This window comes from Myripristis murdjan, chromosome 18 (assembly GCF_902150065.1).
Source record: "Myripristis murdjan chromosome 18, fMyrMur1.1, whole genome shotgun sequence".
In the NCBI taxonomy this organism is placed as follows: Eukaryota; Metazoa; Chordata; class Actinopteri; order Holocentriformes; family Holocentridae; genus Myripristis; species Myripristis murdjan.
In genome coordinates, this window is record NC_043997.1 from 12,242,996 (window position 1) to 12,261,461 (window position 18,466).

Here is an 18,466-nt window from a genome sequence, read left to right on the forward strand (position 1 = left end):
CGAATTTATGAGAAAAAAAAACTCAAAAATGGAAATTGATATCAACTGGATACAGAAAATGCAGTCACTTCACAAAGTATTTCATTGATCAGAACAGGCCAATCACTGTCTTAGACTAACACTAACTCTGAATTTGATATCATCCATATTGTTGCCCTTTAAGATATCAATATCTCACATGTTCATATCTAGATAACAATATGATAATAATATATCGTTCAGCCCTACTATCAACAGTGCTGAAGTGTAATTCTCAGCTACTGACACTTTAAGTAGAACATTATCATTTAGCGAGACTTTACATTTACTGCACCCAGGTTCAGAGGGAAAAAAGGCCTACTTTACTTTTTACACCACTGCATTTCTCTGCGGCAGAGTTACTTTACCCCAGAAAATGTTTTACACACAAAACATATGATAAGCTCGTAAAACCTGATGCATTATCACAGGTTAGGGTCAGGGAGTAATTTTTTACAGCAAATAAAAGCAGCAATACCAAGGTAAAAGTCCTGCATTCAAAATGTTACTACAGTAAAAGTAGGTGACTGTATATTAGCAATCATTTTGAAGAACTGTTCCTTTAAGAATGTTAAATTATTGATGCATTAACCTAGAAGTGTCTAACTACTCCATTTAGCCTATACTGCTGGCTCATTTCAGCTCTGGCAACGCATCATTTTTTATATTTTGCACATGAAAACCAGTTTGCAATGTACAGAGTCAACACAGAGATGTAGTGCAGTAAAAAATAATACACCATTTATCTTTGTAATGTAGCGGCATAAAAGAAAGTCTCACAAAATGTAAAAAAAAAAAGTGAAAGAGAAATGCCAATTGGAATTGAGGAACTTGATTAAATGTACATTTCCCCCCTTTAGGTGAATGCATCAGTGACTTAACAGCATGAAAGGGACGGTCCTTGTACTGAGTACTTTTACATTTAATACTTCATCACAGTTTGCTGCTAATACTTTTACTTAAGTCAAATTAGGAAGGCAGTGTTTCAACGTGCATATTTTTTTGTCATTGTGGTATTGCTGCTTTTAGTTAAGCACAGGATTTGAGTACATTTTCCACAACTAAGAGCATTTCACTGATTTCTAAAAGATTCAAGTGCTTTTGAAATGTTTTACAAATATAATTTTAAAAGGTAGATTGAGGCATTGTGTGCTCCAGTAACAGATCCTCCTTCTGTTCATATTGGTTCTTCCATTGCAGAGTCATTATCAGTATCACAACCTCTCTCTTTCTTTCTCTCTCTCTCTCTCTCTCACACACACACACACACACACACACACACACACACACATGAATATGCACATACACACTCAATAATGAAGCGGGGGTCGCCTGCATCATTTCCAAAAGCTAACACCTTTGAGCTTGTGGAGGGAAACAATGAAAAATTGATGCTGGAAAGTGAAAAGGCAGACCTTCTAGTAAAAAGAGCTAAATAAAGTAAATATATAATGTGAAACAGTGTGAAGACACTAAAATGGTGTCATAGTCAAAAGTGAGAGTAATTCCATGCCCTCTTCAAATGCTTTTAACAAAGGGAGCCGGTGAGGTGTGCGTGTACGTGGGTGTGTGTGTGTTCATTTATGCGTGCATGAGCGCATGCGTGTGTATGCATGCATGCACGCATATATAGGTGTGTGGAGGTGTGAAAACAAAAGGCGACCTCCTGCATTGAGCGATACTTTGGGGGAGGTGGGGGAAGCGCGCAGATCACCTGAGGCTCTTATCTCAACAACACCTCTGGGCGCTGAATGCAGGAGCAGTAATGTGCTCAAATGGCAGCGGCAGGCTCCATCTTCCTGCCGGATCGAGCCATAAAAGAGAAACACCTAAGGAGAGGGTGAGAAGGGGGGGCGCGGGGAGGGAGGGGGCGATACAGTCTAAGTGTGTTTTTAATGGCCTCGGCTATTTTCCATCCGTAGCGGAGATGCACGGTCCTACAACTTGTACTTGTACCACCTGAGACCTCTGCACCCAAAAAGAGGCCGGACATCAAACGAGGCTCAGGGAGTTTCGGCTCCTCTGACACGCAGCACCATCTATTTCAAGCAGAGCGGGATTAAATGGCATTTGCAAGTACTCCTTTGCCTTTATTCCTTGCAGCTTGGTGTACTAGGTGGGGGTTGCCATTTGTGACCTCGCCAAACATGATATAAATTGCCCCAAAGCAGTGAAAAACCCTCCCATCTGGCACTCCAAGAAAGATAAAACAAACAAGAATGATTTGCTAATGCTACTTGACACTTTTCTGATTACATCTCTGACCTTTATCTTATCTCTTTCTCTCTCTCTTCACTACACACCAAGGTCAGTCAGTGGTTTTCTTAATATTTTATTGCAAGAAATCACTTCATTCAGTACATTTTCAAGGATATAATTGGTTCCTTTTGAAATCAAAGCCAAAGTTATCTTCAGATATTGACAGACAGTCCATGAACTTGTTGGTTTTTACTCATCTTTAATTATCTTAACACATCATTATACGAAAACAGGTGTTTAGAGATTCAGTTTCTTAGCTTAATTTCTCTTGGCAGACGATCAGCGTTGATGCTCTGATGCGAGAGTCCCTCTTCTCTCTGTTCTGCTTCAGCCTCCGGAGCACCGGGGCGCCGCCAGCCTCGCCTGCCCAGGGGACCCCGTCTGCTGCCGGGACACTCGGCCGACCTGGCTGGGAGTCTGACCAATCAGGTCAGCCATGAATCACAAGGAGAAGCGTGGCTGTCATGGGTGTAAGAAGTGACCATAACAATAGAGTAAAGCACCAAGTGTGTGTTGTAATCATGAAAACTGGAGGAGCACGCAGGCAGGTGAGCCTGGAGGTGAGCTGCTGTCAGACATTTGGATCAACACCTTTCTCAAATAAGAGAAATAGCGAACTTTGCTTTGCACAATATTTAAAAAAAAAAACATGTCATGGTAATGTACTGATAAATCAAAAAGCTAGAAATCAGTGCGAATGAATTAAATATAATGGTTAAAAATGTTCAAAAACAATAAAAATAAATAATCTGAAAGGGCTTGTGGGAGACAAGAGATGGGTGAGACTAAAGTTAATCTCTTTGTACATTCCTATCAGTGTATTTCCCAAATTAAAGTAAGGATAGGATCAAACTTTTAAACACTGCACTTTTCAGCGGGAAAATGTCAGAGTGCGTCGTCATCATCAAACAATTTAAAACATGAAAAAGCTAAACACATAACTAAACATGAATGCAAATTAATATTAAATAGCAATTAAACACAAAATGAAAACAATTTCTCAATGGAACAAGGTGACTTTTTGACTTTTATGGACTTATCTAGAAATTTTAAAAACTCTAAAATTCCCCAACACATTTCAGAGTTGGCCATCACCAGGGAGCTTCAAACAGTTCATGTTTTTTTTTTTTTTTTTTTTTTTCACCAGTCAGTGATGGGGTGTCGTACCTTGTGTTTGGGCGGAGGCGGGCGGGTCCTGGCCATCTCCCATGGCTCTCCTCCTCCTCTGCAGCACGAGCTGCAGCTCCGCCTCGCCGACGTTTCGGCTGATCCTCTTCCTGGACGACGTCCTCCAGCGGCTCTGACGAAGTTTCGGCAAGTCCTGCAACGTTGATAGTTAGACACAGCAAAGTTACACCACTAAAACCCAGTGGGCCAAGACTGTGGGTTTGCCACTTATCACTGAAATTTATGCACTGACTGGTTAAAAAATCAACTTCAAGCTCTATGATAGAGGCCAAATTTTGAGGCAATGTGGAAAAGCATATTGACTTGGAGATGAAACAAAAGTCACGAAAGCAGAGATTACAAAGTGTTCTTCTGGAGGGCATTAAAAACAAGAAAACACATAAAATATCAGCTAAAAATAACCTTCACTATCAAGAGAAGATGATAAAAGAAGACTAAATACATGCATAAATGAAATGAGAGAAAAGAATCGACAAAAGATATAATGTCATTACCAGCATTTCTTTCAACTCCAGAATAGCCGATTTCCTGTTGTCACTCCTCTGGTCCTGTAAGAATATTATTTTTATTTATTTATTTATTTTTAAAATTTCTAACTGAAGTTGTTTGTGATGAGAATGAGCAGCTGAGCGGCTCGGAGGTGGACTGACCTTCCAGGAGCTGTCGTCCTCCTGTGAACCCACCCGGAGAAAAGAAGTCTGGCGTTAAAACTGGGACAGGTCATTTGTTACTTTCATATAAATTTCTCTGGATAAGAACAGAGGTTTAAGCGCCTTGATGTAAAAATGAAAGGTAAGTCCAGTTCCAGTCAGTGGGAATGTAAACACACTGAGGGCTTTGAGCTGCATGTGTACCTGCGCTCTGTTGGCGGGCCGCAGGACGATTCCTTTCTTTATTCTCTCCATCATCTCGTCCACCGCTCGCGACTTTATGTCCACCAGCGACACGGGCTCTGAAGGATTCAAAAGCAATTCAAAAAAATAAATATCAGTGTTGTCTTTAAAGTGGCAATTTGTGAGATTCTTGCCCTGTACCTCCCCGAAACCATCTGTCAGTCAAACAGTGTGGGCGGGACTAGGAGTATCTGTTGATGGAGTTTGTTTTTCTGTAGGTGGCGCTCTATTTGTGTGTGTGTGTGTGTGTGTGTGTGTGTGTGTGTGTGTGTGTGTGTGTGTGTGTGTGTGTGTTCAGCCACGGTGGCCACTGCTGCTCATGCTAACCACCCAGTTCGTCTTCTGTTTATCCCAAACAAATGTCATTTCAAGTGTCATTTCCTGCGAGCCAAAAGTACGAAAAGTGTTTAGAGTAAAGATGCACGATTTTTTGATGATATGCCAAAATGCCAATATTTTCCAACACTTTTGGCCAATTGCGGATACATGCACATATTTTTTCTACTTAATTGCAGGAGACAGTGAGTCTCTCCTGCAGTGGAATTAACATTTTACTACAATATGCCTACTCTTATTGTGAAGGCCCACTGGCAGAGGCAGATATAAAATACGATGCACACGTTCACTGGGCAAAATAGGAAAACTACTCCAACTTATGTTATGTAAAACATGCTAAGACATTTGTTTTTATATAATGCAGAAAATGTCAAAGCTTTCATGAATGTAAGCCAAATCACTGCCGTCTCACCAATGAGGGATAGAACCAGTAAAAGAGAAATGTCCTCATACTGAGTAAAAATATCACTGATCATGACCAGCATTATGTGGTACAGGCTATTTTATATTTGTTGATGTCATTTTTTTTTTCAGTTGCATGATCTAAAATGGAACCAATTTTATAAAGTTCTCCTTCCTAAAAGTTGTTTTTAAGTGTTTAAATGGACTGGCCCCACAAGTGATGTCTCAGATTTTTAAAAAGAGCAGAACCAAGCAGAACTGTCAAACTCCAAGATGCAGGACAACATTTGGCCAATCGTCCCTCTCAGTGCAAAGTACACACCTATGGAATTCCTTACCGTCGGAAATTAAATCCCAAACAGAACTAAAGAGGTTTACTTTGAAAGTTAAGCACTGGCTCAAGCAGCAGCAGAAATGTGAACATTAATTCCCTACTGAGCCATTATCAAAATAATAGCACTTTCCTAATGTTTAATGTCAAATTCAACTCGTGGTTTTATCATTGTGTTTATTTATCTATTGTATTATTCACTGCATTTGTATCATTTATTTATTTATTTATTTATTTATTTTTTCTGTATTCAGTATATCTCATTGTATTCTAAAAGCCTGCAAATTAGCTGAAGCTAGACGTCTTATATACATCACATTTTCCCTTTTTTGTGGCAATGTTGTATGTATCGCCCCGTCAAATAAATATTAAAATAAAATAAAATAAAAGACAAGAAAACAGGTCTTTCTTTGTTTGTTCTCCACTGAAGAGGTTGGCTAATATTTTAACAGAAATGTATGCATATAAAAATATCACTGATTATGACTTTAAAGTTTCAGCATCATGTAGCACATGAACTGAATTATGTAAAATGGAACCTCAGAGGAGAAAAGGGAAATTAAAAAGGAACCACATGGATTTTTCTCCACAGATGTGGCAATATTTTAATTTTACATAGTTTGAGAAAGTTGTATATGATGACTATGTAAATAAATGTGATCAAGGCAATGTAGAGTGAAGTCACTACACATGCAAAACAAATCTATCATATGGCATCGCACACTGGTTTTCAAAGTAAGACTACGCTTCCTCAGTGGGGGTCCCAGGCTGAGTGAGATCAATCGCGTCTGTTTTTACAAGCTTTGTCTGTCATCACATCAGAAGTCATGCGGGTCAGGGTTTAGACTTAGGGTTTGGGCCTCTTAATCTAGATGACGTAATCTGATGACATAATAGTGACTGAATGCAAACACGCGACTTAGCTTTGTCCACACTCACTGTTTGGATCAGCCTTGCTCGCTCCATCTTTCCTCCTCCTCCTCAGAACATCAAGTGGGCTAGAGAGAGAGAGAGAGAGAGAGAGAAAGAGAGAGATTAATTAATTAATTATTAATTATTATTGGAGGGTTTGGCAGCTCTTTAACATTTTGGTCACCCGCCCATCTTTTCAGTGGCGGGGGGAGTTCTGGTCTGAATGGGACGTACTTGGTGAAAAGGGTGGGAGGAGGTGGAGGAGGTGGTGGTGGTGGAGGAGGAGGAGGAGGAGGAAGAGAAGGAGCGATGGATTTCTCTTCCTCTGGTTGATCAGTTTCATCCTCTTTTTTCATTGCATCCTGCAACTGTTTCACTACAAAGGAAGAGAAAAAAAAATCTTAAACTTCAATGTTCAGATGGGAATAAACATCACTGAAGAGAGAACAAAAGACACCGAGTCATGAGAACAAATGATCAGGGACAGCTTGTGGAACTTTTCACAATAAAAGGCCCAGTCAGGAAAGATGAAAAGAGGAATCTGCTTCTACTTTATTGCTTCTACTTCTTGTCATTTCCAAATTTCACAATAAAAGTTGCACAATGGAAAACTGCAGATGGTTGTTGGAAACGATGACCAGTTAGACTCAACTGGCAAAAAATGTGGAATAAGTGTAAAAAAAAAAAAAAAAAAAAGCAGAAAATTCTCAATGAGTTGGCTGATGATGATGATGATGATGATGATGATGAGTACCCAATGTGCAAAATGTGCAAAAAACCGTGTGCATATACATCTATGCACACGTTTTTTTGCACATTAGGTACTTAGATCTCTGGTGTCATCTTTTATTCTTTATTTTTTATTTATTTAATCTTGAAATCTGTGGATACTGTTGAAAACTGTGAATTTCCTTCGGGATGAATAAAGTATCTATCTATCTATCTATCTATCTATCTACCTATCTATCTATCTGTGATGATGAGGCTGATGATGAGAACCATGCAGACTCAACCATCACATTATCTGCCTACTCCACATTTGTCAGTTGAGTCCACAGGGTCCTCACTCCAATCAAACCCCGGAAACACTGCAGAATGCACCTTTAATACAAGGAAAACATCACACTTAACCCAGTTACTGTTCTGAAGGAGTAACTTTTACTCCCAGTGCATTTGAAATGAGCTACTTTTTACTTTTACTTGAGTAGATTTTTACCACAGAACTTCTACTTCTACTTCAGTAAAATACCAGCAAAGTAACAGTACTTCAAATTGTTGTAGTTTTTCCACCACTGCTGAAAACATTCAAGGAAACACCGACTCATTTGCTGAAAGAGACCGACCAGAGAAATCTTTGGCTTAAGCTATGATGCCTTTCACCAGTTAAATCCACTTTAGGCCTGGAAGACGTGAACTAAAGACAAAGTTTAAACCCTCAGGACATCTGAGATCCAGACGTTTCCATGCTGTCTACCTTCTCCCTGCAGCAGGTTGACGGCGCTCTGGGCGGCAGACAGCTGAGCCTCCAAAGTCTTCCTCTCCTCCTCGCTCCTCTGCAGCTGTTCTGTCAGCCTCTGCAGCTCACCGAGGACGCTGCTGTCCTCCAGAGAGCCGGGACTCTGTTTCACCTGGACAGAGGGAGGGCGGAAACGAAGGTGTGACAAAGGATATTCATCGAGCAAAGGACAAAATCACTAACTCACCCCATGTCTTCCATCTTCATCTCTTACATTGTAACACCCTAGTCTCTTGCTTTCAGACTTACTACTTCTCCTGCAGCTTCTTTCTCACTCTTTTTTAATCTCTTTCACCCCCTTCCTCACACACACACACACACACACACACACACACACACACACACACAGACCTGGCTCTGGTAGTAGTGCTGTATGTCACACAGGGCGGTGCTGATGGTGGAGATTTGCTCCAGAGCTTGCTGCAGCTGCAGGTTGGTCTCCGTGCTCTGCGTCAGCATCACGCTCTGCCTGTCGGCCGCCGTCTGCTGCACCAGCATCTGACCGACACCACAACACTCCGGTCAGCCGGGCACACCTTCACATTTATAACATATCGACCAGCATTTTATGGTTATCCCTTTGTTTTAAAATGGCAAGAAATGAGGCCAAAAATTTTTCATTTAAGGAAAAATGTAGAGTTAGAAAACATGTTAGTCTGTTATTTTTCTCCTACAGCAACTTTTTCAGCAAGTTTTCATGAGGGCAACTCTCCAAATCTTGAACTTTTTTTTTTATTTCTTATTTTCCTTTTCTATTTCTTATCATTTCATTTACACTTAAATATATTTTTTCTCCTGAGAATTTGAGCAACAGCAACTGACCCAATTTCGTATTTCTGATTCTGATTTTAAGTCTCTTTATGATTTTAAGCACTCCTCACTGAAACTGAGGGAAAGCTAGCCTGTGCTCCTTCAGCTGGCAAAGGCCTATTTGTTTCAGTGAGGAATGCAGCAGGGTGTTTGGGGGTCATTAAAGGTCAATTTTAAATTGTTTTCCTACATTTTGATAAGATGCCAGCTTGGTGAAGAAAATCTAAAAATCTTTGAGCTCATGAGAAAAACATGATGATAAAAAAAAACTTGGTTAAAATGCTATCCTTTTCGGTGAAATCTTTTGTCTGTGACGTGGCAAAAACAATCACTAATCAGCGGTAGTATTGATCGCGGAGGACAGGAGTTGGTTTGTTTTGGTTCAGAACTTCCCGTCTCAAAGATTGTCTATGATGACAGATGGAGCCTTTGTGTTTTGCGGGCGTGAACCCGAATCGATCAGTGAAACATCGAAAATTGATCCAGTCATTTCCACCCAGTTTTGGCACGGCTACCTCCCTCAGTCGTATCGGATTTTATGAACAGTCACGGAAAAAAGTTTACAACAACAAGTTCCTAGTCAGAAAGACGAAACAGGAAGTGGGAGTCAAACCGAGGACCAGAGCACTAGTTATGGGGGTTGCCGACATGTTTAGGCTAAAATGAGGCTACACAGGGCTTAAAGGTTAAAGTTCAGTCAGACAATGTCTTTTTGAAATGATTTTGATAGGACGTGTGGCGCTCAGTGTGTCTGCATCAGCACATGTAACAAAATGCTGCACACCGCTAATTACACCGCTGTAATCTCTGGGCTTACACTCCGCTCAGCAGACGGCAATTTTCACACAGCAATTAGCACAATTATTTTGTACATACAAACACAGAAACGTGACCATGCACACACACACAGTCACACAAAGAGACAAATCACACACACACGCACATGCACACACACACACAAACCCCTAAATTGTTTCCTGTTGGAGGATGTGCATCATTATACCAGCGCGCATCACAGAGAAGAGGTGTGAATGGTTTGTGTTTTCAAAACACATGAAAACAGACAAATAGTAGTGCACACAAGAGGCATTCAGCACAGGGGGGTCTTTTACTATGAATTGAGAGTAAAGGGGCTGAATTGTGTGAACAGTTGGGGGTCCTTTTCACAGGTAAGGACCCCTGCGAGGCAGCCCATTGTGTGCCTGTCCAGTAAATGGAGGACGGTGGGCACAAAGGCGACAATTGCTATATGCTAGGCAAAACATAAAGGTGTCAGGCAAAGACAGGTTGTGCTTAAAGACCACTATTCTCCTTCGGGAGCAGTGATGACCGCTAATTACAGGGAAGGGGGGCTGAGTGGGGGTAGGAGGGCTATTTTTGTGCCACAGAGAGATGTTTTTTGAAAGAAAAGGCCTTCATTATAGGGGCAGCTGGGGCAGTTTGAATCTCTGCCTGCGCGCGTCTGTGTGTGTGTGTGAGAGAGAGAGTGTGAGTGTGTGTTTGTGTGTGTGCATAGGGGTTTGTGGGTGAATTGGGGTGTGTATTTTTCCAGGATGTGTGTGTGTGGATAGTTTCGTCTCCACACACTTTTGTCTCATGTGCGTGAATCCCCTCGCTTCACAAAGCGCCTGCGTTTGACCGATGTGTCATCAGTGTGAAAACACGGAGAATGGAGACCCCCTCTCCTGTCCCGCCGCATAAAGTCGCTCCCTCACAGCGGAGAGGGTCCCCACCCCCTCCCCCGTCGTCTCCAAGTCTGCGTCTATTCACCGCAGCTGCCCGAAGGTCAGCGCTAACACTCCTGCTGTCTTCCTGTGGCACGACCTGTCACCCTCAGCGGCTATAGGTGTGAATACATGACAAAAAAGTTCTATGGCATCCCGCAAATATACACACACACGCCACGCAGTCACACCTGGTGGGCGAAGACTTCTGCGTGCTGCCGAAGGCCCTGCTCCACCTCCAGCTTCTGAGACATTTCTGTGAATTCCTCCGTGACAAGCTGGGAGACTGGCAGACACACACACACACATGCACACACACACACACACAGATACACAAAATTATGTGGTGCAGTGGTGTGAATTAAAAATTAACGTCACAATGTTCCAAAGGTATCAGGACTCACCTCGTTTGATCTTATTCATTGTCTTGCTCTGTTTGTTCATTTTCCTCAGTATGGCTTCCTTCTCTGCAAGCTCCACAGCGAGCTGGGAGGAGAAAGAAGTTAAAAGGCACCATGGTGTACGCTCAAACTCACACACACTCACACACACACACACACACACACACACACACAGAGCTGTTGGTTGGTGTTACCTGCTCTTTGAGCCGGTCCTGCTCGCTGCTCAGAGCCTCAACTTGTTGCTGCAGCTGCAGCTTCTCAGCCAGCAGACTGTCCACTGACGCCTGCAGGTCTGACACACACACACACACACACACACACACACACACACACACACACACACACACACACATCAGAGATGAAAAAACACCCTCTGAAAGTTCAGGTGACTAATTGTTCAGTCTCTTTGTCCCAACACCACGGCACATCGTATGTATTTGCAATCCTTTACAGTTACATAGACATAGTTACTAATCAATATGTTGGTGATATGTTGGTGATTACAAAAGGCTACATCCACATATATTGTTTTTGGTAAAACGCTTAGATTTCACTCTGTTGCTTTGCATCTTTTTCACCGTGCAGGAACGTCTTCTTCTGGCAGATTTCCAGACAACGAAGCTGTTGGGACAAATTTGAGTGCAGTAGCATGAACAGAAGGAGCCGTCTCTACACGTCTAGTCATTCTCTATTCATTTGGGAGCATGCGCTCACATTTTGAGCGTTTTGCTTGATTGGTTCTGTTCTTTGGATTTGCACCGCCTCTCATTTGCCAGTCAAATCGATGCACATTCCTCTGAGCAGCCGGTCTAAACACTTCTGATTGGTTTAAAAATCAAAACATTCTTAGTTCAAGTTCTCCTAAAGAACCCTATAAAGCCATTTGTGTCATATATGATAGACATTTTCAATTCCGTTTTTTGTTTTCAGTTTAATCAATACTTGGCCAAAATACTGTTGTATACCTTTGAACATGTCCCCTGTTCACCCTGGACCATACCACTGGCACTTCAAGTACATATCATATATCATACACCAGAAAGGTCGTGTAATAACATATTTTTTGAAATTTTTTATAGATATATTTTGTTATAGGACTAAATAAAGCGTTAAATTTCAAAAAATTGGAATTTTCTGCCAATTCTTTCATAGTTCAGGCTTTATAGGGTTAATAAAGGTTTGACAGTCAGTGATGAGTTCTGATGTGCGGTTTACACTGCCTATGACTCTCCAGCGTTATTGTCCACTTAATAGAAAGGTAATCAAAAGTAATATGTTACATTACTTTGATGAAGTAATTAATATAGGACATTATTTATTTGACAGGGTAACTAGTAATCTGTAACCTGTTACATTTCAAAAGTAGCCACTGGTTGGCAAAAAAGCCTCTTACAAAATGTCAACACAGTCATTTGTTTCCTCTTATCGGTCATGAAGCAGCACGTCTGCCGTGTCGCCGTGTCTCCCGTCACGTCAGCCAGAGATGTTCCATGTATTTGCATTTCTTCACATAAAGCACGGCCTGTTGGCCCTCCATATTTCATGAGGATGGAGTCGCTAATGTCATCACTTTCTCATTAATATAACATAGCGGTTTAACACGCTCCGAAATAGGTGCTTACATACCATGTGATCAAAGAAATGCAAATATAAGGAACATCATTGGCTGAGGTGCCTAACCCTATAAAACCTGAACTATGAAAGAATTGGCAGGAAATTCCAATTTTTTGAAATTTAACGCTTTATTTAGTCCTATAACAAAATATATGAAAAACAAAAAAATTTAGAAACATATGTTATTACACGACCTTTCTGGTGTATGATATATGATATGTACTTGAAGTGCCAGTGGTATGGTTCAGGGTGAACAGGGGAAGTGTTCAAAGGTATACAACAGTATTTTGGTCAAGTATTGATTAAACTGAAAATAAAAAATGTGAAAATGTGGATCATATATGATACAAATGACTTTATAGGGTTAAAGACGTGAACAAAAGTACTGCTTCTACATGCATTTTTATACTGTTGTTGCTGTACTGACAAGCATTTTGTGAAGTGAAATTGTTAGTTTAGCTGGTTATGTCTAATGCCATGGTGATATAATGGGAGGCTCAAGTGTCTTTTTGTCATTTTTTATTAATTGTTGCACTCCTGTGAGTCCAGATTTTGAGTTATCACTTGCTTTGGTAGCATGTACGACAGTATTTTGAATCAGTGTGGGGAATTTGAATGCAGCTTTTCAGGATGTTAATGTAAAAAAAAAAAAAAAAAAAAGACTTTTGATGTAGTCTTATCATTGCAAGGTGCCTCGAACTTTTTTTTTTTTTTTCTTTTTTTAGTCATACTTTTCCATCTGAAAAACACCTGTTGATTGAGTTTTGGCCTCTGAAATTTCTTGCACTAAGTAACAATTCAAATTTGATTCTGATTTTGGATCCAGTTGATTGCAGCGGATTAGCTTCATTTGGTGAATTCAGATCATCAGCTCAACCTTGGAGATACGTCAAGCTGCAGTTTTACACAAATAGCTCTCAGGCAGGAGTGTTATGTAAAGAACTCCAGATCTTTTCTATGACTTTAACCCGAGTAAAAACCCAAACCTAAACACAACGATCTCCAACCAGTTTGAAAACTATTGTGGGTCTGTTGGTCTCCGTGCTCCAACTTTTTTCGGCTAACCTGTGATCTTGACCTGGCTCTGCAGCAGCGTCTCCTCGTTGCTGCTGTCGTCCGGACCCTCAGGACCCGCGTCAGCGCTCGGGTCAGTCTGCAGGTCAAAGGTCATGTTTTCAGGCAGCTCCGGGATGAGCGGCATCAGCATCTGGCTCCTCCTCTTCAGGACCTTGTTCTCCGTGGTCACCTAGGTAACAGAGAGGATGGCGGTGTGTGTGTGTGTGTGTGTGTGTGTGTGTGTGTGTGGAGGTTGCATGGCTTTTTATTTAGCCTTATTGGTTTAAAAAGGACAAGGACAGGCAGCAGTACAACGACAACATGGAATATAATGTTTTAGACGGTGTGCAAACTGACGCCATTATGTTTTACCATTATTGTTTATCATTATGTGTGTATTTATATTTAGCACAAAACTGAAACCAGCGTAGATTTACAGAACAGTTATTATTTTTCATATTGCTTGCGTTTGATTTGTCTGGAGAGGATTTGACAAGACAGGACACACCTGGACGGGGCTGGATGGGATAGGACAGGGTGTCAATAGAGCCACCTTGACAGCCTGCGCCTCATATCTTTCTTGGCAGATGTCATCAATTTGGACAAGACAGGACAGGATAGGATAGAACAGGGCAGGACAGGACAGGGCAGGATGGTACAAAACAGGACAAGGCAGGAGAGGACAGGAGGGAAAGAGACAGAATCATATGGGATGCATAGCCAAGCATAGATCGAGATTTACATACAGGAACCTTCATCTTTCACGCGCATTTTGGAAAACCGTCTTTGGTGCGGCTCACGAGGCTGAGACAGAGCCGGACGGGACAAGAGGTTGAGGAGACACAACAGGGACTGATGGGTTTGGACAGAACGGGACGGGATGGGACGGGACAGGATGGGGACAGAGTGTCAGGAGAGCTACCTTAACAGCCAGCGCCTCGGCACTTTCCCTGCAGGAGCGCTCAACCTGGAACTGCATCTCTAGGACGTCCATCTCCTTCAGCAGCTGGCAGGAGACTGGGGGGACGAAATGACAGTCCAAATCAAGATGTGACAATAGAGATTATGGAGAATGATGAAGAGAAGAGAAGAGGAGAAGAGAAGAACTGAATGGAGCCTCTGTGGCCTTAAACGGGGGCAAATAATAATAACAAGATAATAAAAATAATAAGATAGTAAAACTAATAAGAAGAAGAACGGATGACTGAATTGAATTCTCACCTCGCTCCAGCTCAGCCAGCCTCTCATTGGCTTCATCTCTCTGTTTCTCCAGGATCTCACACTGTCAGCCAGTCAGCATACAGGAAACGGATATGCAAAGAATTCACAGAACAGCAAATCATATTTATTTTTGTTTCAAACAACTTTGACGTTATTGTGATTCCGTAGCTTTTTGTGCAGTTGTATCCTTATCCAAAACAGTGTGCAAGATTTGAATGTAGTCCCCAGCCATTGCATCAGCCAGCGGTAACTCTGAGCGGTCAGTCAGCAGAACAGAAGAGCAATCTCACTTGCATTGTTTATGCATGTTTCATACATTTTCTTGATTTAAGGAAGCCAGTACAAAACGCTGTGCCTCTCACTCAGTTAGCACTGCTTTCCGAGCGTCCTGAGGGCCAGATGCAATTACATACAATTTAACAGTCTTTTGTAGTATGTGCAATAAACTCACTTCATTTGCACAGATAATAAGTTACTTTTTTGGCACTTTAAGATAAGATAAGATAAGATAAGATAAGATAAGATAAAATAAGATAAGATATTCCTTTATTAGTCCCACAGTGGGGAAATTTCCAGCATTACAGCAGCAAAGTGGATAGCAAAGTATGAAGCATAATAAATAAATAGCAATAATTAGCCCAATTACTGACTTGAGCATTTTAACCAAGCAGTTCAACCCAACCTCTGTTGTTGCTTATTTTTATGCTTACTGTTTTTGATGTTTTATTATGCTTGTTTTATTGAGGAAAATGTCCCATGCAGGACAATAAAAATCTGAATTTGAATCTGAGGACAGAGTGTTTTTCTACGTGAGGATGATATTTTCAGCCACATTACACACAGCGATACCTGAATGTCTCCTTCATCGTCAGAGGATAAACTGCTCAGCGCATCAGAGTCTGCGGGAAAAGCACATGATTTTATCTTTCCAAAACCGATGCATGGGGCTGTGGCAACATAACAGAGCAGGCCTAGTGGGAGCAGAGGTATCTGCCCACTCTCACATCCTCTCAGTGCGATGTGAAGAGGAAGTACGGGACGTCTGAGGGAGGCCGGCCTGACGAACACAGGAAGTGAAATCACAGGATGATCACACTTTTCACTTTCAGTGTCCTCTCTGTGACTCTCTTGCCAGTAACTAGGACTGCTAAATTTAAAATATAGAAATGCATTATTCCAATGTTATAAATAAAGGAATGTGGAGAAGTACAAGAAAGGCAACTAAGCAGTTTTTCCAAAATGAATCCACTATGTCAAAAAAGTGATCCCAAGTCTTATAAAGTGACAGGCTGAACAAAATGAAAAGGAAATTATGACCTTTTAAAAAAACTGTAGCCAAAAAAATAAAAAATTTAAAAAGTCATTAGTTTGGTTTGTTTGTTTGTTTACGCATTTAACAAAACTTTATCAACTCTACAATATAAAACTAGCAGGGAAACGTGAGTGAGAATTGCCTAAAAACCCGGTGAAAAGTGACATTCTCCAGACAGCATATCACTGGAAATAAATATATGCAATTTTTATGTGTCATACCAATAATTTAAGTACAAGAAAAAGACAAAAATGTAAACATAACATTACACAAGAATGATGGATTAAGTTACAGTCATAAGACACTCACAAGTTCACAAAATGAACTGAGGAACTGAACCCTAAACCTTAACCCTTTTGAGTGATGAACTTAAGGGTAATGGGGTTTTTTTCCCACCAAAATGCAGAACACAGCACTGTAACATCTTAGTAGTCTTCTCTTGCAACCAAATTAAAATGACACCATAAAGTACTTGATTTGATAATTACACTGCTGTGGAGATTCAAACTCCATTAGATCTCATTGTACGACTTCACATCACACCTTCACTGCACCAGTCTTACCTGCAGCCGCGATCTCCTCACCTTGGACCCACATCTTGCTGTCTTTACTGCCGCGTGCTTCACCCTCAAATGTGAGTTAAGGTGCATATTCCAGCACAAACAAAACTAAGTGTGTTTCCTCTCTGTGCAGCACTCAGCTTATCAGCAACTGGGAATTTCTGCTTAAGCCCAGCCCTTCAGCCGTCATTAAAAAAAGAGGAACTGAAGATGCAGTTTTTTTGGTTAAGATGTCAAAAAAAAAAAACTTCATTAACAAGAGCCTGATGTGGTTTAATTGATGAGTTGCAGATTCAGCATGACAGTTTGGACAAATAAAATAGCAACAAGAGTATCAATAAGCCACCAGTTATATGTCATATTGATATATCTATTGACATTCTGTTGTGTGTGTTTGCTGAATTTAAACAGACATGTCACTCTAGTTGATATTGTTGGACGCCTACTGAGTTATTATGAAACCCACCAGAGTTCTGGGCAGGAGCCACCCACTTGGTTAAGCTGAGGCTTCTGGTTGGCTGAGGGCTTCTGCACAGCCTCTTTTAGCAACAAGCCAACACATTTCTTTAGCCAATCACAGCACTAGTGGGTGTATCTTCCCAGAACTCCAGTGGGATCCATAATAACTTTTCACAGAGGTGTTTTTGAAATTGTATTTATGGCTTATTGATATTGTACTGAACTCTTGTTGATATTTAAATTATCATTTGATATTGTGTTGAATATCTATAGGCCAGGGGACTGTCCAAAAAAGGTGTTACCGATAGTTTTTATGCATGCCTTAAGCACAAAAACAAAGCGAGAAGGATTTTATTGTGTCTCTTTTCTGCACATTTGATCACATTTGCATACTGTGAATGCTGCTCTGGCCTCCAAGAGAGTGCACTGGTCTTAGATTTTGCTTGGGATGCTGCAGTTTAGCCACAGGGGGAGGTGTCAGCGAAAGCTTCCCTGCACTCAGTCCCTTTTCATCCTATGAAAAAAAGGGGAATGTACTCTGTATGCGGTCTCTGAGGGACGACACTGTCTCTTTACAGCAAGATCAGTGTCATTCAACCAGCCGGGGCAAAGGTAACCATGCTTTTATTCATCTATTAGCATCTTCACTCAGAGTTCATGACCTCTGGGAACCAAAGGTCTGAGGACATGACGAAGAGGGTCATGGGGATGATGATGATGATGACGTGGCGCTGACGCTGCTGCTGCTGATGGCACACATTCCTCCGGGAGAAGCTCTCAATAATTCAGAAACATCAAATTTCTCATCTCTCGCTCCTGTTTTATTAATCCACTCATCTTCTTAAGAGTCCATAATGTTTGTTTCTCCTGTAGAAACAGATATCAGGGTCAGGGTTCATTTGTTTTATAGTGCTGGCTGGGTTTGCTCGATCAGCACAGTTAAGTGAGGGTCAAGTGAGCGGTCAGTCACAGAAAAGCATATTTCATTACTTTTGAATGTTTTATAAAATTGTTTTTTGTGGATGTTACTGTAATGTTAATGCTTTCAAATTAATGTTTCAATCTGCAGACCTCGCAGTAAATAAATGAATCCATATCAGTGACATGCAGGCAAGTCCATGCTGAGTTGCACTATAACCCAAAAGTTAACAATGGTGAGTCATAACATCAAACATCTCCATCTTGACAAGCCATTGAGTCTCATAGTCAGTGTTAAAATGCTGTTTTTCTGAAAAAGTGGGGGAAAAAATCTTCCAGTGGGATGAGGTATGAGGTGGGATAAGGTTTTTAGTGGGAACCAGTGGGTTCCCAGAAATATGTTGAATATGTTGAAACAAGGCAGAATGAGGCCGATCAGCCCACTAGAATCAAGAAAATGACACTTGATTGAAGAAAACTCATTGGAAACAAGTGGGATTATATCATCCGACTGGCAGACACACACACATACACAC

At 41.1% G+C, this 18,466-nt stretch overlaps 1 protein-coding gene across 1 annotated transcript; it reads right to left on the bottom strand.

The window, feature by feature from the left end:
• Positions 1-2,530: 2,530 nt before the first annotated feature.
• shtn2 (shootin 2) lies at positions 2,531-16,590 on the bottom strand. The gene is made up of 17 exons (XM_030075723.1): positions 16,557-16,590; positions 15,531-15,580; positions 14,682-14,742; positions 14,383-14,477; positions 13,470-13,650; positions 10,985-11,082; positions 10,794-10,875; positions 10,581-10,675; positions 8,207-8,353; positions 7,814-7,967; positions 6,574-6,715; positions 6,367-6,425; positions 4,320-4,417; positions 4,116-4,136; positions 3,960-4,013; positions 3,445-3,598; positions 2,531-2,694 (listed from the first exon to the last, which is right to left on the bottom strand). Exons 1-17 carry the CDS (start codon positions 16,588-16,590, stop codon positions 2,531-2,533), a joined length of 1,689 nt encoding a protein of 562 aa, XP_029931583.1.
• Positions 16,591-18,466: the final 1,876 nt, after the last annotated feature.